This window comes from Hippichthys cyanospilos, chromosome 21 (genome assembly GCF_059441005.1).
Source record: "Hippichthys cyanospilos isolate Australia breed blue-spotted pipefish chromosome 21, RoL_Hcya_1.0, whole genome shotgun sequence".
Lineage (NCBI taxonomy): Eukaryota > Metazoa > Chordata > Actinopteri > Syngnathiformes > Syngnathidae > Hippichthys > Hippichthys cyanospilos.
In genome coordinates this window covers 7,204,508-7,226,180 of record NC_142389.1, presented here as the reverse complement: position 1 = coordinate 7,226,180, position 21,673 = coordinate 7,204,508, and the positions used below count along the sequence as shown (strand labels likewise).

General features: G+C 39.0%; 1 protein-coding gene across 2 annotated transcripts; it reads left to right on the top strand.

Moving 5' to 3' along the window:
• Window positions 1–102: 102 nt before the first annotated feature.
• On the top strand, window positions 103–21,313 carry ago4 (argonaute RISC component 4). 2 transcript variants are annotated; one of them, XM_088404654.1, is made up of 19 exons: window positions 103–282; window positions 5,668–5,839; window positions 5,931–6,051; window positions 6,452–6,633; window positions 6,743–6,879; window positions 7,953–8,087; window positions 8,164–8,251; window positions 8,360–8,507; window positions 8,605–8,724; window positions 9,646–9,807; window positions 12,702–12,835; window positions 12,985–13,169; window positions 13,288–13,447; window positions 14,558–14,729; window positions 15,845–15,988; window positions 16,728–16,862; window positions 16,956–17,057; window positions 17,531–17,730; window positions 17,838–21,313. In XM_088404654.1, exons 1-19 carry the CDS (start codon window positions 264–266, stop codon window positions 17,944–17,946), a joined length of 2,625 nt encoding a protein of 874 aa, XP_088260780.1. In that variant the 5' UTR covers window positions 103–263; the 3' UTR covers window positions 17,947–21,313. The 2 variants fall into 2 exon arrangements, with proteins under 2 accessions (XP_088260780.1, XP_088260779.1); XM_088404653.1 differs by having other exon boundaries at window positions 12,687–12,835.
• Window positions 21,314–21,673: the final 360 nt, after the last annotated feature.

Sequence of the window (21,673 nt, the reverse complement as noted above, 5' to 3'; positions counted from 1 at the left end):
GTTTAATAAGCGCTTGCTAAACTAACGCATGCGCACATTAGAACGGACTGCTTCCCACTCGCGCATGCGCATTTAAAATTCCCCAGTGCCAGAAGCGGCAGTCTCGGTAGTTCGGGTCGTCCAGCCCAGTCGACAGCGTACCTCGCTGTCTTTTATTCCCTTTTCTTAAATTAGCCACTTTAAGCTTCGCGATACCGCCCCCAATTTCAGCGTCGGTACGGAGCCGCCAGGCCGGGACAGAGTCGGAGAGAGAGGCCTCGGCAATGGAAGCGCTCGGACCCGGTAAGACAAATGAGAGTCGAGCGTGAAGCGGGAGAGAGCAACGCGTGTGTTCAGGTGTGTGGCTTCACTCGAGGCCGCGGCTTCAGTGAGGCCTCGAAGAGCTGACGGAAAACAAACGTAGGCCCACCCATGTGTCTCCGCGTGACATTATTGACGTTAGGCGAAAGCCTTTGCTTGATCGTCGCATGTGTATTTAAATTGTGTGTGTTCTGCGGAGATGCCCGTGTGGTTTTATTTATGTTAGGCACGCACGGCTCGTCGTGTCGGTGCTGGTATTGTGTTGAGTGGGGATTTAACAAGGACCTCCTGCCTTCCTTCCTTCCGCGTCGTAGTGAGCTCACGTTGATGTTTACACAGCACGTTTCTTCCTTTCGATCAAAACAACGATGGTTTTGTACAATGACAACAGGACAAACGGTCGATTTGATGCAAATTGTGCCACATATTTTCGCACTCTTATTCTCGAACCCTTTTGTTTTTAAGCGATCGCAAACAAGACGGCGTGTTCGAGATCCGCCAAAAAGGGAAGATACAAGCATAACACGAAGACGTTAAAACGAGTCGGCAAGAGATTTTAGTGGCCGTGTTTTTACGTCGGGTTCCTCAGCCTGGCCAGTAGCCATGCGCATGTGAGGACACAGCGGGAATGGATGGATGGCGCTTTTCATCATCACACGGCTGCAGGCGTGCTCCTTATTACTCGTCTGCTATATGATGACAAAGCCACTTCCCGGCTTTGCAGTTGTTTCAAGGAAGCGTGCAAACATCGATGGATACCAATTACGAACAGCAATTGGTGTTTCTTTAATGCTGTTTTTTTTTCTATGGTAACACAAATAAACACATCCTTCCTCTTTTCTCGTGATAGACTGCTTTGGTATTAGCATATTAACAATTTTCTGAAACTGTGGAAGGTCCATAGAGATGCAGAGAAAATCAACTGCCACAGTTGTGTGCATGCATAAGTTTTTAGATGTGGTAGTCAAACATAGATAATGCTTGATTACAATATTATCGCAAATTAGTCGCAGGCTTGCCTACCTTATGAGCTACGACACACAATTTGACTGTACGTAGTGGACCATCGTGGAAAAAAATACAGTATGCAAGTCAAGTGATTTGAGCACTGCACGTTCTGACATGCTGGACTGGAAGAACTGCTATACTCTATTGGGTTTCGAGGCTCAACATTCTGGGTATGCTGTTCTGTATTACTTTTTATCAAATCACAAAAACATGGTGCGGTCATCAAGGATCAAACAGATTTCCAAAATAGAGCAGAGAATGACGGTGAGATTGGAAACAATTTGACAGGTACTGCAAGTAGAGATTGCTCAATCCTTCCGAGTTCACCTGTAGGGGAGGAAAAAATAATGGACAATTGTTATCCACAAATAAACTAGTTCCGAGCACAGTGCACTGCGAGACCGGTCAGTCGAGGTTAGTCATGTCTCTCAGTAAGCAGTGGGCCTTAGATCATTGAATGTTTAATCAATTTCTTATTTTATGTGAGTCTATTATGAAACTAAACCTTACAGCAGTGGTTCTCAAATAATGGTATGAATACACCTGAAGTTACAAGAAGATACTTCCGATTGAATGTGAAAGTTTGATAGGTTTTCTGCAGTTAGTAGCAAATCTAATTGTATGCTTTTAATGCAATGAGAGGAACATCTTGTTTCTTTTCAAATTAAGAGCATAATGAATTGAAACATGACTCAAATTGTATGCCTTTATTTTGTTAAGTTTCTATTAGTGCATGTTTTCATTAGCAACTGCAATTTTTAAGTTTGACATGCCACAAATAAATGATGATGTTGCATTATCTTATCATCTGTAGTTGCTAAATAAAAAAAAAATGCCTAGAGATAGACACCTCTACAAATATAGTTCCAATTTTTAATACATTATTTTTAAAACTTATTTGAGCTTTTTTTGACGAACCTAAAAATGCTTTGATCAAATACATGGATTTGTGGCTGAATAAATATCATTTAAAAAGTTACACCAGTGCTCTAAGGTCTGACAATGGAAGCATATTTTGTGCGTGCACTAATTTATCCCAAAGTCTTGAAGCAAGTAAATGAAGCTTTCTTGCAGTCCGCTGCAGTTGCTTAATCCAGGTACTTTCAGGTGTGGGCGTCAATGTACTGGCCGCTTAGTCGTGTTCAGTCTCTGAGTCACCACCAGGCCCCATCATCCTCATGCTCAGTACAGACCCATCTGGCTAACTGCATGATCTACTGTGGTTACCAGGGACATGAACAGTATACATTAACACAATACATTTGCAACTTGACACTGCATCACTACACCTGTTAATATGAGGAAAATCAAGTGTTTCGCTACCAAAATGACTTATCTGGTACTTGAGCTGGTATATAGTCAAAGTAAATCGCAAATCTTCTCAATTTTTGTCCGTTCTTTCGAGCCGTTCTTATTTGTTGAATCCATTAGCAGATTACTGAATGTCAGCCTATTTACATGACTCTGTTTATACCGCCTACACTCCTCATGATGGAAACGCAAGCTACATTGAAAGCAGAATTGTACCACTCACTGGTAAACTAGCTTTTTCTATGGAGATCTTTGGACATTTAAATGCATGATGGATGATGCACACTGACTACACAGTATGTCAGAAAGATTACAGTCTACTGTTGAGATAAAAGCTAGTTTCACTTTCATTTTAAAATTTAACAAGTGATTGTTTAGGTTGAAGTGTTTTTTTTTTATTGTGATGCACTGGCTAGAGGTGATAAAGTATTTTGTCTACAATTATTACATTTGATTATTAAATAAATTTCATGTCCATTCAATACCTTTAAAAACGTATTTTATTACTCGGTAGGCTCAGGTAACGACCAATCACGGCTCCCCTGTCTTAGGGGTTTGCCGATGCTGAGCAATGAATCATAGTTAACTGAGGCCTGCTGAGTAGCTGTGATGTCATTTTCAGTTGACAGCTGTTTATACGATAGATAAAAACAAGGTGGATTTTGCCATTTAACTCTTTGTCATTCCAGCTAAACATTTATTTTGCATTTCTATATGAATGAGTTAAAATATATTCCATAAATGTAATATTAAATTAAAATAGTGTTTTGAATACTGGGGTAGTAACTGTTTATCTGCAATAGTGCCTTTCTATTTGTAGTATGAGATTCTGTTGGCCCAAAAGGAAGTTTTTACCACGTTTCACCTACAGAAAGGTGTCTCTTAAAACAATAGTTGACTTCTAAATACTAGACTTTCCACGGAGTTGCAGCACATTTAACAAGCATGTTTCAGCAAGACCGTACCACATACTGCACAGGCAATACTTGATAAAGACAACACTGGGAATAAAGGCAGCACACATTTGTCAAGAAGCGTGAGTCACACATAGACAGTCATACAAAGCTAACAATAGCAAGGCAGCAATCAAACTACTGCTACGATGCTGGAACAATGTTTAGCTGTGCAAGGAGGGGGCGGGGGTGAGTGTCATTTTGGGGCCCACCCTTGATCAGGGCATCCCGGCAAATGTGTTTTGGTGAAGCAATGGGGTCCTGATTGTCTCTGCTCTCGCGCCTCACTTGTTAACTGGAGCGTGTGGCTGCATGGAGTTCACCAGGACCCCTATAGTCCTTTGGCTGTCAGTTGACAAAAGCATTAAGCAGCCCCCCCCCTTCCAAAACACCCCCTCGACCCTCCACTAAAGCTGATGACGCTGAATGCCTATGTGGCCATGCATGTCAGATGAATTTGAAACAAAGCTAAACATCGGGATCAAATTTAGACTGTGCTAGTATCAAAATGCGTTCATCTTTCTATTTGGATGTAAATCAGAATTGGTGGGTGGGAGATGAGTCATCAGGAGGAGGGAGTTGCGATATGGCAGTGGGATTCACACCATTAGCTTCTTTTTATCTCAACATACTTTTGTTGTATTTTGACTAAATTCTGAATAAATCATACTACTGCGAGCATACTGTAAACAAATAATCACACTTTAGCCTTGGCTCAGTTCTGGTTTAATGGTGGAATGAGGATGCAAAGTGTAAATACTTTAGATATTATATAAGAAATTAAAAATAGAAAATATTCCTGGTACGAGGTGATATCTGCATCTTATGTACCAAATGTAACGGTAATCCCAGACTTGCCGCGCCACCCCTCCATATGGCGTTGCGGCAGTCTGTCTGAGAGAAGCTTCGGCTTTGTCTCAATGTTTGGGGTGGTTGCCCTTGTATGTCTGGGTGGAGCTGGGGGTGGGCCTGATGATAATTGGAGGTCATTGTTTTGTTGGCCCCTCTTTGACCCACATGGTCAAGGGGGCACAGTTCTGGATCAATCCCTGCACATTTGTGTGTACGTGCGTGTGCCTGTTTCAGTGCGTTGATGATTGGTGACACTGATGAAATGGGTTACCAGTCGGACATTGAGACTTACCTCATTGAAATTTAGGATCTTAATTAGGGACGGACAGACTGCAATGATAGTCAGCGTTTTTATGTTGACCTTTTTTAAAAAATTTAATGGCCCATAGTCAATTTAGGGCTTTAGCTAATGATTAATTTAATAATTAATCTGTTCATTATTTGTCAGGTAATTAATGGATTTTTTTTTACCTTTAATGTCCATCCCTTTCTTGGAAAATGTGGGAATTTTTTTCAAGTTGACAATGCGAAAACAAAGAAAGGTTTGTTTGCTGGTTCAGTGTGTAATGTCAGAAAATTGGCAAATAAGTTGATTTGTTTTCCAAAATAATAGCAGATGTTTGATAACCTGTGTCCTTTCATACAAGACTAAAAAAAAAACTAAGAATATTTTGAGTAGAATGGCGTATATTCTAAGCCTTAGAACACTTTTTGTTCTCTAAATGATTAAGTGATCACCAGAAGTAGTTATCGAGTAATCTGTTTGTCGATTGATTATGTATATCGCGCTCGCACATGAATTAAAGGCACTAACCATGAACAAATATTTATACAGAAGAGAAAGCAAATGGTCCATAGTTTGAAAAAGTTTATTTTTGTATCTTGTATTTCATAAATGTCCTGAGAAATATTCATATTTTTCATTTGGGCAACCATTTTTCACATATTTTATAATTACAATTTACATTTCCAATTTCCTGTGAAATGACAATGTATGTTCTACCTTTTTTAGTGATACATATGCACTTTTTTTGCACTTTTTTTCCATAGCGTTTTTCACTATCAAATCTTTCCAATTTATAGCTAGCTTCAAAGAGTAGCAGTTGTGTACATGTTGTTTTTGGGGAAAGGCATATATTCCTTACAAATCAAAACGTTTTACATGTTACATGTCAGGGTGTTTTCACAAGGCCACCTGTATTTAACTAATGGAAAATGATCGCTTCTTCCTTCCTTTGCCCAGGCCCTCCTGCCCCTACCTCTCTGTTCCAGCCTCCGCGGCGTCCCGGCCTCGGCACGGTGGGGAAACCCATCCGTCTCCTGGCAAACCACTTCCAAGTGCAGATTCCCAAGATTGATGTCTATCACTATGATATTGACATCAAACCTGAGAAACGGCCGCGGAGGGTCAACAGGTAGCTTTTTTTTTTTTATCCATTTGAATACCGTCACTGGCTTCTATTATTCTTGTGTTTGGGCCTCATCACTCGTTTTGTTGTCTTCCAGGGAAGTGGTGGATACCATGGTGCGGCACTTCAAGATGCAAATATTTGGAGACCGACAGCCTGGCTATGATGGGAAGAGGAACATGTACACAGCACATCCACTGCCAATAGGGAGAGACAGGGTTAGTATCCAACACAAGCGCCTCTTTATTCCGAATAGCTGGTGGCCCACTTCCTGAAGGCAAGGCACACCTGGATCCTACTTGATAAAAACCTATTATCCTTAAACTTTGTGTTCCTGTTGACCATATTGACTGCCAACTGTGATGTTTCTGAACAGTAATTGATAGGTATTTGCCATATGTAATCCAGGAACAAAACATTCAGTGAGCAGTTTTTTTGAAAGTGGAACAGAAAATCAAGAGAATGAAATGTCCAAAAAGTACATCTGACCAAACGCCATCTATAATATTGTTCCTTGATTGAAAATGAACAAAAAAAACAAGTGTTATGTCAATAAGTCATCAATCAGATTGCAACAATAATGTCATTGCTCGGTCATTTTCAATTTTTCATGTTTAGGTGGATCTGGAGGTGACCCTACCTGGGGAAGGAAAAGATCAAACTTTCAAGGTTTCATTGCAGTGGGTGTCTGTGGTCAGTCTCCAGATGCTGCTTGAAGCGTTGTCTGGTCACCTGAACGAAGTCCCAGAGGACTCCGTTCAGGCTCTGGATGTCATTACGCGGCATCTCCCTTCCATGAGGTCTTCAATTTTCTGTCTTATTATATCACCTTTGTCAATCTACAGTATTTCTTTTTTTTTTTTTTTTTTTTGCTGGCTATTATTAATATTTTGGTGTCTATTTCTGCAGATACACTCCAGTGGGGCGTTCATTCTTTTCACCTCCTGAAGGCTACTACCATCCTTTGGGTGGAGGAAGGGAAGTGTGGTTTGGTTTCCATCAGTCTGTCCGCCCTGCTATGTGGAACATGATGCTCAACATTGACGGTAAGGCTGTCCTGCTACTCTTTGATATAAATGATTAAACTATTTCTTAATACAATCCCTGTTTAAAAAAAAAAAAAATAGTACTTTATTGGTATATTTGTTTTACTTTTTTAATTACAGCAACTTTTCAACCCCCTTCCCAATACACCTTTCTGAAGGATACTTTAACCTTTATGTGGTATGGTAAACCAAAGTGCTGTGGCATCTTTGTCAGATTGAATCAACTGTGGAACTGTATTTGTAGTGGTATCTCTTTGCATATTTTATTCAGCCATTCTAGAAGTTAGACAGGGGAAGATTATCTGGTTTTATTTCAGTCTCATCTGTTGGAAAACTTTATCACAAATGACAAGGCTTTTTGTTAGAATTTACAAAAAAAGGCTTGCAAAGAAGGCATTAGGACACAATTTTACAATAAGTTGCTTTATGTTCCAAAGGATTTACTCTTGGGAAAATTGCACTGTTCCTGTCACAGCATCAAAACGCCTGAAATATTTGCAGATACCTATCGAAACCCTGTTAAAATCTCATGACCCATTGAAGTGCCTTCCCGTGCACCTCGGGGTACTTGTTACCCAATTTGAGTACAACTGCTTAAAGTAAACTAACCATTAGTAGTCATTTTTTTTCAACAATACATTCTGTTTCAGTGGAAATGGTTGCAGCTTGAAAATATTTAAATGTGTACTGTAAATGTTGGTTTTGCTACTTTGGCACATAAAGGGTTGAAAGTCCTAGTGTATCTTAACTTTAAGCTCACTTTTTTGTGAGGTTACCAAATGCCTGAAAAGGGAGTCATTTTACTCTGGTAATATCTCAAGAAGCTAAAATGCGCATCGGATTGTGGTAGTTCCATAATGCAAAGTCAGATGCACCATTTAGACCAAATGATAGTTCTTGAAATAGGATCTTCAGCCTGTCTGCAATCTGTTTTAAGCCTCCTAAAAGCATCTGCACATATCAATGCTGCACTTGATCCCAGCCTGTGATGTTTCGTGCATGAAATTGTTCTCCTCATAGTTACTAATTAATGGTAAAGATTGAACAATGTGGTATCTCTTTTACCCCTCTAGTGTCGGCCACTGCTTTCTACCGTGCTCAGCCTGTGATTGAGTTCATGTGCGAAGTTTTAGATATACAAAACATCAATGAACAGACCAAACCCCTGACTGATTCGCAGCGTGTCAAATTTACCAAGGAAATCAGAGGTGAGCGTTTTCCAAATATTGTTATGTAATTAATTGGCGACAAAAACAAAATCCTTGTTTTCTTGTGCTTTACCAGGTTTGAAAGTGGAGGTCACGCACTGTGGTCAGATGAAGAGGAAGTATCGGGTGTGCAACGTGACTCGCCGACCAGCGAGCCACCAAACGTAATTTCCAGCTATTGTCATTTTAAGCAAGTTTTGAGAATTTTTATTCAAATTAATTGGCGGTATTCTCTCCTTGTAGTTGATCCACTTTTTCCTTGTTCTTGACAGGTTCCCTTTACAGCTTGAGAACGGCCAGGCAATGGAGTGCACAGTTGCTCAGTATTTCAAGCAGAAGTACAATCTGCAGCTCAAGTATCCACATTTACCCTGTCTGCAAGTAGGACAGGAACAAAAGCACACTTATCTGCCATTGGAGGTGAGAAAGGGACAGCTGAACGTCATGAAATAACCAGTTATCTGCACAAACTCCTCTTAATGACCACTTACTTTTTGTCTATGCACTCGTAATGTAGGTCTGTAACATAGTGGCCGGACAACGCTGTATTAAAAAACTGACAGACAACCAAACATCCACCATGATCAAAGCTACTGCTCGCTCGGCCCCTGACAGACAAGAAGAGATAAGTAGGCTGGTGAGTGAAGATCTATGTGGCCTCATGTTGCTTTTTGGCCCACTATTGTTTGTTGATTTATGTATTTTTTGTTTTGTTTTTAGTTTTGCTTTTCTTGGAATTTGATCTGTGGGTAATTTATAATTATACTATTCACAATGTAACTTTATTTTTAAAATGTGTATAGTCACTTTTCCGAGGACAAGCTTTCATTCTTATTCGAACATAAATATTAATTGTGGTGCACAAATGATTATAAACAGATGTCAAATCGTGGTCATGATTGGCAGTAATTGCTGTGGCACTATTATGCATCACATTTGAATGTATTTAGTACCATGAAAGTCTCCTTTTTCATCTAAGTACAGTATCCCAGTGACTTGCAATTACAGGAAGAACAAATAGGTGTTCCTTCCCAAGATAGTAAAATGTATTATTAACAATCTAAAACAGCTTTGTGTTTACTACACATGGCCAGATTTCAGCAAGTAGATGTGTTGGTAAATTTAGTCAAGGTTATTTTGTAAGACATATTTCTTGTGATATTTTTATTTGACCTGAGGGTTTTCTGGAGTATAATACGTGCCTTGGCTCAATTATAAGGATACTTTAATTTTGATATCATGATTCCGTTTGCGAAGGTCAAATGACCGAAACCAAAAAAGAGGTCATCTGTGATTGTACGTTACTTGAGCTCTGAACACATGTGATGCCATTTGCAGTTGACAGCAAATGGCAAAATGAAAAATGTTATCAAATGACTCTTTACTGCTGAAAATGGTCATGTATCTATTTTAAGATTTGGAAACACTTGTTTATGGCAACATTTATTGTCTATGTGAACTTTTTTTGTTTGGCATCTTAGACAAGTTTGTATTTATTCTTTTTAAGGAATATACTTGACATCTGTTCCTCACCTTCCCTTCACGTCACTTTGCCCAGGTCAAAAGCAACAGCATGGTCGGGGGCCCGGACCCGTATCTGAAGGAATTTGGCATTGTGGTGCACAATGACATGACAGAGGTGACAGGCCGAGTGCTCCCAGCACCCATGCTACAGTATGGGGGCCGGGTGAGTACAGACACAGGAAGGGACTGTGGCAGGGTGAGTACCGGGATGGGGCTACACTTTGGGCTTATGATGAATGCACTGGGTGGAATGTTGAATGTTGGAACAATGTTTTTTTTTCCAGGTTTGCAGGAGTAGGTTTTATTTATTTATTTATTTATTTTTTAGTTATCACTTAACACTCACATTTTCCTAAGTCTTCCCTTATTACAGTTGAATCAAATTAAACAACATACTGCACGTTGCTGTATCAAGGATGTACAGTAACTGCATGGAAATAATACAATTCTTTTAAACTAACTAGTGCAGTAATGAAATGAACTAGGCCTGTAAGACCTGGAACTAGCCCTGTGTGGGGGAAATCCTGTGGTCTTCAGTGTGCAGATCCTCAATACCAGTGTTGGGTAATTAATTTTCTAAAGGGGCTATATGACAAACAAGAACAGATGGTGAGGGCCTTGCCAATGCGTTCCATATTAATGTCATTTGTTGTTAATGTTATGCATTAAAATTGTATTGTGTTAATAAGAATCTAAGGGAAATTTTCGGAATTGGTAAACAAATTGATATTTGCGGTCTAATCATGGAAGACTGTAGATTCAGTCACCGATTCTCAATTCAGCCAGTGATGATTCGGGTTAGGTTTGTGGTGGGATTCTGACTTTTACCTCAGAATTCTGACTATTTATTTTGAAAGTAGGAATTTTCACTTAAGTGACAATTCTGGGGGAAAAATGCACTTTGCAGCTAGAATTATTCCCAGGTTTAAAATATTATGATTTAACTTTAAAAATTCAGATTTGTATTCCTTTAAAATAAGAATTGAGAGAATTTTTCTGACTTTAAAGTCGGGATTCTACGAGTCAGATTTCTCACTTTGCACACCAAACTGTACAAACTCACGCACACACACACACACACACACACACACACACACACACACCAATATACTTTAAAGTGAGAGTTTTAAACTCAGAAGTGAGAATTCTGAAAAAAGTGAGGATCCTGTCAACCTCCTTTTTTATGATCCAAATCATAATGCTGAGATTCACATCTGTATCCGAACACAATACATTGTGTCCGTGTTTTGAAAATGTCATGGCTGAATAGGGAATCAAGGATTGTGTGTAAGAGGGGGTGTGGTGAATGTGTTGTCACTAGGATGTCGATGAGACTTGTTATCACCCAGCACAATGAGTTCAGCAATAAAATATGTTTTTTAAGCCAATTTGGGGGCAATTTAGCTTTCTTCCAGGAAATAAAACACCCTACAATTCTGCTGACATAAAATATAATCCTGCATTACTATTTGGATGGGTTTCCCCATTTAGTTCTGCATTCGATATGCAGTTGTACTCATCGTTTTATTCAAGAGCTCACACGGCACTCTTCTCCTAATTGAATATTTGGCCGTTTGCCTCCTGGGACAGCAAGTCTAATCGGCTTCCAGTGAAGACCTTTAAATGTGGACTGTGTTAAGCCTTTCCCATTTATCCCACCGGTTCGGATGAATGATACAAGTTTCATTTTTAAACTGTATGCTGGCTTGTTAGCATTTACAATACCGCCTGAGCTGCTTGATACACCTTTGATATGGGAAAGGCTTCGGTCTTGCTCATGTCGAACTCATTCACTGTTGTTAGGCACGATAGACGTCACAGATCGATTTTTAACTGGGCGACTGTATACAAGGCAACTGGGCTGGTATAGAATGAGTTAACATTCTTTGATTTAGTTTCTGTGACTGAATTAATCCTTGACTGATATCATGTAATTTCTTAAAACTTAAACAAGTGTGCAGGGTGTTTCTTCATTGAATAGAAAAATGGTGAACACTTGCTGCCTACTGGCCACAATTAACTCCTTGGGTCATTTTCTAAGGGGCCTACTAGACTCTTAATAGTCTTTGGAAAAGCTTGTTAACAAAGTAGAAAGCTTTTGCCCTTGTGGATTTGTATTTACAACTGCACTGAATTAGGAACGCTGTGTTAAACTCATGCACTCACTGAAATTTTAGGAAGTCAAGAAAAATTAAGCACTTATTTATAGGTGAGTCACAAGAGCTCAAACTGAATGAATGGATTAAAATAATTTTGAACATGTATAAAAGGAAAGGAAAAAATACAACAGATATATCATATACATATTAGAAAAAGGAGTCTGAAGATATATATATATATATATATATATATATATAATATATATATATATTTTTTTTTTTTTAAGTACCACCCTTTAGTAACCTAATACAGTAAAAGTAAACATCATGGCCATTTTACATTAAGATTTTTGTATACTGTCTTAATTCGGTCCACATAAATATATACTATGAAATGTTATCATTCATATTGCATATAAAACACAACGTACCTTATCCATATAAATGCTAAATTAGTTGTATAATTTCTACTGATTTGTATCTACATCATTTTAATAATTGATAAAACAGTCAATTATCTTGTTGATAAAGCAGCAAAAGATGTTTACATCCCTTGATTTTTTATTTACTAAAAAACAAAAAAGAACTTGCACCAACATTTTATATTCATATATTGCTTTGGTCTGGAACATAGAAAATAGGCAAAAATTGTGCTTTTTCTTTTTTTCAAATAAAAGCAAAGATTTGATTTAAATTTTGTTTCTGCTTTCATGGAGGACTACAGCAATAAGAATATTTGCTGTTGAAAAGCTAAAATTTCTTGTGTATGGACATTTTTAAGATATTTTGAGACATTTTTATTACTTTAAATAAAAAGGCAACGTCTGTTAAAGTATCCTCAAAATGTAACTGTAAAATTCACATAAACTGGCAAGATGATATAAATTATTTCAACGTTGAATGTGCCTACTTGTTAATTCATGCAGTAAATCTTGTGTACCAGCTCATCCAACCGGGGGGTTGACTAAGAGGATAGGGACTCTCTCCGCAGAATAAAACGGTGGCCACGCCCAATCAGGGCGTGTGGGACATGAGGGGCAAGCAGTTCTACGCTGGCATCGAGATCAAAGTCTGGGCTGTGGCCTGCTTCGCCCCACAGAAACAGTGCAGAGAGGACCTGCTGAAGTGAGTCCCAGAACGCATACATTGGCTTTCGACGCTTTTCATTGCTCTTGAAGGCACAACAGGCTATACATTGTCTGTGCTTGATGGATGGCCTTGTATATCTTCTGTTTATGGCTGATGGCTAATGAGCTTGAATTAATTTTTGCTAGGAGCTTCACTGACCAATTACGTAAGATCTCAAAGGATGCTGGGATGCCCATTCAGGGCCAGCCATGTTTCTGTAAATATGCTCAAGGAGCCGACAGTGTGGAGCCCATGTTCAAGCACCTCAAGATGTCTTATGTGGGTCTGCAGCTCATTGTTGTCATCCTGCCTGGCAAAACGCCAGTCTATGGTGAGTGTGCCTTTTTTAGTGGGGTAAAACTAGATTTTCTATTGATGAGGCAAAAAATTGTTACAGTAATCCATTTAGGCAATAATTGGCTCACCTCTTTATTTATTCTCCTCCACAGCTGAAGTGAAGCGGGTGGGGGACACTCTCCTCGGCATGGCAACCCAGTGCGTTCAGGTGAAGAATGTTGTCAAGACGTCGCCCCAAACACTTTCCAACCTCTGCCTCAAGATCAATGCCAAGCTCGGGGGCATCAACAACGTCCTAGTTCCGCATCAGAGGTCTGGCGCCTTTTTGGGTTTGAATATCTTATTTTGGTTGGATGGAAATATGGCTAGAGTTGTTAGATCATCTTATGCAACGACTATTATAATAAGTTAAATAAATGATGGCGGATGTCCTGACAAAATTATTTTTGCTCCCAAGGCTGGGTCACTTGGTTTGACAATCCTGATCCAAAATCTAGAGCATTATTTAAAAAAAAAAAAAAAAATAAATTGTCTCAACCACTTTTTAATTTTTTTTTTAATAAAGGTATCCCAACTTGGTACCCTTTACAATAAAATAACTAAGTCTAATGCTGCGGTTCATATCAGTTAAAAAATAAAATATTTTGATAGTGTATTTAGGAGTGCACAGAAATTGAATTGAATGCAAATATAGTATGACAAAAATATATCCGTCTTTTTGGAATATGCAGATATAACTGTGAATAATCCAATTGTGTATCAACAGAACGTCTTGATTTTTAATTATTATAAATACAGTAGAACAGCAAGTAGGACTTAGTTTTTCTACTTTCCATTTCTATTTTCTTTTCAATAATGTGTAATAGTTCAGTTAATTTTTGACTAACTACATTAAACATGTCTTAGATTAAAATCTACGCCTGCAACAATTTTTTCTTTTAATTCTGTAGCTTAATCAGATTTTAAAAAACATGTTTTCCTTTAGGCTAAAATATTGATAGTTTTCCAAAGTAAAACACTTATTTGTACATTTTCAGTTTGATTTAAAATCAGGGAAGATTTACTTTCGAGAGGCTGAAATTCCAAGGGCGGAGACAGAGCAATTAATTGAATAATTTGATTTGTCGCACCTTTGGGGGAAAAAAAAATAGAAATCACAATGCAGTAACGAAATAAGATCTTAAATGGTCAATGAATCTTTTTCACAGTGAAATATTGTAGAAGTTAAACTAGAGCACTTAACTGGTAAGCATAACGTCACATTCCACCTCAAACTAAAACAAATATAATCCAATTTTAACAACATCAGAAATCTCAATTCCTCACAAAATGCTAGATTGACAGACATTTAGTGTGACTTTGATATGCCATAATCCTGGCTCTTGTAAACTGGACTTTTTTTTTGCTTTCTTTTTTCTTCAGGCCGTCCGTGTTTCAGCAGCCCGTCATCTTCCTGGGTGCCGATGTCACTCATCCACCTGCAGGCGATGGGAAGAAGCCATCTATAGCGGCGGTAGTGGGTAGCATGGATGGCCACCCCAGCCGTTACTGTGCTACCGTGCGAGTCCAGACGTCCCGTCAAGATATGTCACAGGTTTCCAAATCCTTCTAATTTGCAACATTACACAGTAAAACAGAGGGGAATCTTAGTTTTAGGAAGAAATTAGTTTGAGGGATTGGATGAGACGCACATCCCATGAGATGAGATATCTCGTTGCCAAATGTATGCCTTACAAACATTTTTTTTCCAAAATGTTTTTTTTTTACTGAGCAGACTGCAGCAAAATTTGCAATCTAGTGTACAAATATAAAAGAAGAGCCGGGGCTAATTTTCTTTTACAGCTGAGATCTTTCCCAATACTCAATAATTAAACAAAATACGGTTCCTGTTAGCTGCGGTGCGAGGGCTTTTGCAGTGACATTTATGCAAATATTTTACCACCCTTTTCTTTAACTGGAAAACCAAATTATCGCCACAGGTGACTTGAAAGTAATCGGAGCATCCTGTATTTCTGTTGTAGATAACGAGACAGAGTAATAATCAAATGAGATGTTTTTATTTTTGTTTGGTTGAAAAACAAACACACAAGACCAAATAACACTTTTCCACTTAACTCAAAATGACCAACTTTTATATATATTTTTAGTTAAACACATGAGATTTTAAATAATTTTCTCCCCATTCATTTTGGTCGAGACAAAGTGACGCCAAAACCGCAGAACACACATTTGAGTTAACCTGGTTTGGTCAAATGTTTGCTCGAGAGTTTGAACGGCAGTGTCAGGATGTCAACATCAAGGCATTCAGTTATCCGACTGTTCCCATTTTTCGCAATGTATCGCTGCCAGCTCGTGGCTAATTTATGCTAGAACTTGCACTGAACGCCAGCAACAGGCACCATACAATAAAATGCCGGTGTAATTAAGTATTTTTGTGGCGCAGACCTTCTTGTCAAAATACAAGCATTCGTGCCCATATGTTATTCGGTATGATGATGTTAGTTTTGAAGGCTCACCGCAGCTGGCAGTGTTGTACTTTCGATGTACTACCATTGCCCCCTCCCCCCACCAAAAATAAAAACCCATAACAAAACAAGTCAAAAGAAAAATAATTTAATGTTGTGTCCTGTAGTGTACTAATCCTGCAAGATCTCAATTGTTTTTAGATCTTGGCAAAAAGCAATGACAAGACTTTCTGGTCTCTTTTAGGAACAGCTCTTCAGTCAGGAGGTCATCCAAGATCTGACAAATATGGTTCGGGAGCTACTGATCCAGTTTTACAAGTCCACACGCTTCAAGCCCACTCGAATCATTTACTATCGTGGCGGTGTGTCTGAAGGCCAGATGAAACAGGTGCTATATTACATGCTCTTATGTTGTTATAATTATGCTTGTAGGATTGTAGAAACATTTGAGTATTAGCTAATTGGAACATAATTTTGCCTATTTGCTTTCTTTTGCCTGTTTGGATCAGTGGTTCTCAGTCTTTTTTCAATAATATACCTTCTGTGAAATATTTTTTTTTCAATCTTGTACACTCTAACCTAGCAAAAAGTGTTTTGGGGAAAGAAAAGAAAAAGATTTCTTAAAATTAAGAACTACATCCTTTTTAAAATCTCATGTATGCCCCTGAAGTGCCAGGGGCACTCATATACCAGTTTACGAACTGCTGGTTTAGATCATTGACATCTCAAATTCGTTTATTTACTAGCTAGCACCACTACTACTTTGCACCACAGCCAAATGACTTACGGAGGGGTGCATTTCATCCATTGTTTTCATCTGTCGTCGTAATCATCTGCTGTCACCCGATTGAATGCTTCAAACCTCTGAAAAATGTTGAGTCTGTCTTTCACTTTTGAGTGTATGGGAAAATAGGCAACAAAACTTGATTTCTAAGTTTATAATTCTACACAGTTTTTTTGTTTTGAATGACAATGATTTTATTTATTGGATAAAGTATTTATTTTATTTATTTATGGACAGAAAGGTGTTCGCAGTACCACTGGAGTTTAAATGGGAGGAAAAAAGTAGAAAAATGTAAATTGCACTCCATTTGTCCCTTTACATTTTTCTGTTACACGTTTTTCAGGTAGCATGGCCAGAATTAATAGCCATCAGGAAGGCTTGCATCAGTTTGGAGGAGGATTATCGGCCTGGCATTACCTACATTGTGGTTCAGAAACGCCACCACACTCGACTTTTCTGCTCTGACAAAGCTGAGAGGGTAAAGAAGTGTTTTATTTGTTGAACGTTCAGGGTTTTTTTTTTTTAAATGTAAAACATTGTACAATTTGTGTTCTTTCTCTGTCTCTTGTAGGTTGGGAAAAGTGGGAATGTACCAGCTGGTACCACAGTGGACAGCACGATTACGCATCCGTCCGAATTTGATTTCTACTTGTGCAGCCACGCTGGAATTCAGGTGGGGCACAGGATCACCCACCTTTTTATAGATGCAACTCAAAATACTATGAATGCACATTATTCCAGCAAAGTTGGAATAAAATAACTTTTTAGAATGCACTTGAATTATATTTGATGCACTTGGATACTTTATGCAGGTTTTCACAATTTTAATTTTTTTTTGCATTAAAAAAACTTCTAACATTATTGGAGCAATGTCACAAGTTCATCTTTTTATTGGCTTTATATATTTACATGTACTTATATACCTGTCAATGGTAGTGAATGTTAACTTATTCACTCCCAGAACAGTAAAAATGGATTTATGACATCTACAGCCGACAATAGCACTGAATTAGTCAAGATGTTTTTTTTTTTTTTTGAGTGTCTGTGTCTAATGGATAGAAGGTTAGAACTGGTTTGAAATATTTTATTTTCACCATATGAGCCAAAAGCACGTCCAACAGGCAGGTGTGTTCCCCGTTTCCTCAGGGTACCAGTCGTCCATCCCACTACCACGTCCTGTGGGACGACAACTGTTTCACGGCCGATGAACTGCAGCTCCTCACCTACCAGCTGTGCCACACATACGTCCGCTGCACGCGCTCAGTCTCCATCCCTGCGCCCGCCTACTACGCCAGGCTGGTGGCTTTCCGCGCCCGCTACCATCTGGTGGACAAAGACCATGACAGGTGAGGTCGCAAAACATTGACCCAGTTCTGTCTGACGATGTTAGCTTGCACCATTAGAGTAACATTTAATTTATTTTTTTTTGCTTGCTTGTTTTTCTGTCTTGCAGTGCTGAAGGGAGCCACGTTTCAGGCCAGAGTAACGGCCGTGACCCCCAGGCTTTGGCCAAGGCAGTCCAGATCCACTATGACACCCAACACACCATGTACTTTGCCTAAACTAGCGAGTCCATCTGCCCGTCCGCGTTTGGACTTCCATCCCGTCTGTACGTTCATCCATTATTTGATGCTAGTCTTTTCCTCGTCGTCTTGTCTTTCCCATCAAAGTCACTTTTTATTTTTCTTAAATGTGCACCCAAGCGACACTTTGACGGGATTCTGCATCCAGTGTTCCCGGTCAAGTCGCCTTTGTAACCAGCAATCCCAGCACTGCGAGCCCCAGGGGTTTCCAATGCACAGAAGAAAATGACAGGAAAATAACAAAAACCACACACATACTACTTAATAATTGAGCCATTTTTTTTTTTCTTATCTGAATGTCTGCACTCGTATTTTTAAGATACATTGAGCAACGGAGCGTTTTGACACCAGTTGTGTTGACGGCGCTCTTTCGCTCTCCCAGCTAAGCAGGACTCTGATCTACTTTTTACCTCAAAGCCCGCGAGGGCAAAATCTGTCACAAGGTCTTGTTTTTTTTTTTTTGTTTTTTGTTTTTTGGGTGGTAGGGAGGGAGCTCTATATGAAGAGATGGGAGGGGGGGCTTTTGAGAATGAATCTCTATATATAAATATTATATATATATTTTTCCTTTTTATGAGTGTTTTAACCTTTTCCTCCTTCAGTCTTTTACAAACGAGGTGACCGGGGTGTCCATACCCATAACTCCTTTCCTCCCATCCTTGCAAAAGAGTAGCCGGTGCGTGCGTGCGTGCGTGTATGTGCGTGTCTCTGTAAATACATGTACTGTTGTTCAAGTGTGTGTTTGTGTGTACACATGCTTTCAAGGCAGGCCACTGAACTGTATAGGGAAATTGAGGAGATAACTGCTGTAAATGCCTCAGATTTGTTGTTTTTATATTCACACATCCAGTACATATAAACATATATTTACATCTCTAGAGCAGCTTGAAAAGAAATGACTCAAACGGGCCTCATGGAGGCATTGTGGGGATTTCTAGCAGTCCTGGGTCGCTTGTTGATTATAATCAATTACACTTTGACTATGATGAGCGGGATTTGCACACGTGCTCGTTGAAAGCTCGGCGCGGCAAACTTATCAATTTCTAGTAAGTGACATTTCACCTAGAGAAGCATTGATATCCGAGGTCTGGCCTGGATTTTTCTTTGGACCTGATTATCTGAAAGATCTTTTTTGGTGACCTTGCTGGACATTTCAGTTGTATATCTTTAGTAGTCATTTTTAGGGCCAGGAACCAGAGTAGTAGTTTTTTTTTTAATGATTTGTTTTAAGGTCTCATTTGCAAATGACGGCCTCTTCCTTGCACTGACCCGGGCTGCTAGGCAAGCAACAGAGGGCACTCTCAATCTCTATTACCTTTACGCATTTATACATAAGAATCAATAAAGCAGATTTGTAAAATTTTAATATAAGGATGTTTTGTGGTTATCTTAAACTGTTGTTTAGACTTTAGTGCTACCATTGATGTTGTTATCGTGGTTGTCAATGTTGTAATTGTTGTGATTTGCAATTTTTCCAAGTTAGTTGGGGTGAATCTTTACAAGTAGTCAAGGCTAGTTGAGCTTGCGGTTGGAATTTTGTTGTAGCATCCCGGCTAAAGACGAGACGACGTTGGGCCCCTTCGATGGAGAAACTCAAGCTTCCTTTTTTTGGTCCGAGGACAACCTGAAGCTTTGTGGTTAACCGGGGCTTCCGTGTAGCACTCCAGAGTGATGACAGAATTGCATCGGTGCGTCACTGTCGCTTTTGACCAGTTAGATGGAGACAATCAGGGATCGTAATTATAGTGAATCTAGATTGGGGGATTTTGTTTTGGTTTTTTTTTTTTTTTTTTACTCGCGATAGGCAATGAGATTACATTTTTTTTGTTTCGGTTAGTAAGTCTTTTTGATGTATACCCCTCTTACTCTTCAAGTCTTTGCTATACAAATGTGTTTCTTATTCTCATGCATTTTTAACACTGGATTGAATGAATTGACTTTTAGCAGTGAGCACTGCCCCTCTCGATCGACTCAAAAAAAAGCGTCACCTGCTTTCCGTAGTTGCACAAGCGGCGCCTCCCGAGTTTTGTTTCTGGATAGCCGAGAGTTTTGGGGTAGCGGTCGCCGTGCACGCCTCATCAGGGGGGTACAGCTCAAGATAAAAACCCTTTTGTAATAAACCACCAGTAAAGCAACAGGTTTATTATGAATGAGTTTGAGCACTTTCCTGTTGAAGACGTGCGCGTTGGCTAAAGCCGAGCGTGGTCGGGTTGTCCGGACGGTGCGCGCAATCGATTTGGGATTGTGTGAAAGGAGGCGCTACTGGGCAAATCAGGGGCGGTGATTTTTGTCATTTTCATCAGTTTTACAAACGGAATATTTCATGTAGTCAAACTATAGTGCGCTGTTTGTAAAATAGCAGCACAAAGCAATATAACCTTCTCCAGTTGAAACGAAGAAAATAAATGCTGTAATTCTTGCCATTTTTTTTTTCCTTGTTGTTGCCTCATTTTTTTTTCCCCATGTTTCATTTGCTTGTATCAATCAGTGGGGCTGTGCATTTGGTGGTGTAGTTACTAGGCATTAGACTTTTTTTTTTTTTTAATTATCATTAGATTTTGCTTGCCTGCATGCCAGACTATTCTCCTAATGAAAAAATGTTTTTGGAATTGTATTTATAAGGATAAACAAAAATATAAATGTTTTTGGTGTAAATGTTGATTACTTTGAGACTGTATCAATCAATATCTGTTTAATTTGTTCTTTTTTTTTAAGGTTCCCACACAATGTCGATTTTGTCTACTGTAAGTTGTAGGTGGGTAGGTCTGCTTGTCTGGGTCGTGTTCAAATTCAAACGAGGTACTTTGTTCAAACACAGACCCATTTAAGAGTAAACTTCTCACCTTGGCCTATAGTTAGAATAGTGAGCCTCCACATTGTCTCCCTCTTCCTGGTTTATACCTGTGGCCAAGCCTCTTTTTTAGTTTTTTTTTTCCCCACCCCCATCACGTTACAAAAAGGTTACCTCTTTACCTACTATAAATTTAAAACTTATTTCTGTCCCAAAGGGGAGAGCATGAGACACTGTTATAATCCCATTATCACTTTGTTGTACCACTTATCTTTGTGTTTTTTTTTTTTTGGAAAGGAGGGCTCTGCTCTACAATTTTTGTGTTCTAGTATTCTCTAGAAGTAATGCAAAAGAATTGCTTCAATTCAGCAAATGGAGCTGTCCAACACTTTCCGACCAGTAGGTGGGGCATATTGTAGAACCGCCCCTGTATCGGGCCATTCACACAGTATTGCTATTATAAAATGCTCAAATCCATTGTATTTTTTTTTCTTTTTTGCCTGCAGGGAACTCTTGTTAATGTGCAAAGTAATAAATTGGTATTTTATGCCTGTAGTATTGATTGTGTCTTATTTCACGCTCATTAAGCGGCTGTGTGCGTGCATTTTGCCACTAGAGGGCGTCTTGACCCATAAATCTCTATAGAACATAGTGTTTTAAAGTTATACCTTTTGGGAGTTTACATTGTTAAAACACATCTTGAATTTAGTTGAACTTTTTTGCCTTTTTAATAACTAAGCAACTTAGCACTTTTTTTGCCCTATGATCCTACTATTGAAAATACAAAATACTACACAAATTTGCGCCATTTGTTGCAGCATTTGTAGAAATTGGTAAGTTGTATCTAGTATGCACATCACTGCTATCGTCCTGGTCCTAATCACGCTGGTTGTCACTCCCCCGCTAGTACTCCCA

What these genes read in the sequence shown, in the direction of transcription:
- ago4 (XM_088404653.1), top strand. An exon ending in CTGAAGGCCAGATGAAACAG is followed by an intron (nt 15,989 to 16,727) that starts GTGCTATATTAC and finishes CACGTTTTTCAG; the next exon opens with GTAGCATGGCCAGAATTAAT. An exon ending in GTGGACAAAGACCATGACAG is followed by an intron (nt 17,731 to 17,837) that starts GTGAGGTCGCAA and finishes TCTGTCTTGCAG; the next exon opens with TGCTGAAGGGAGCCACGTTT.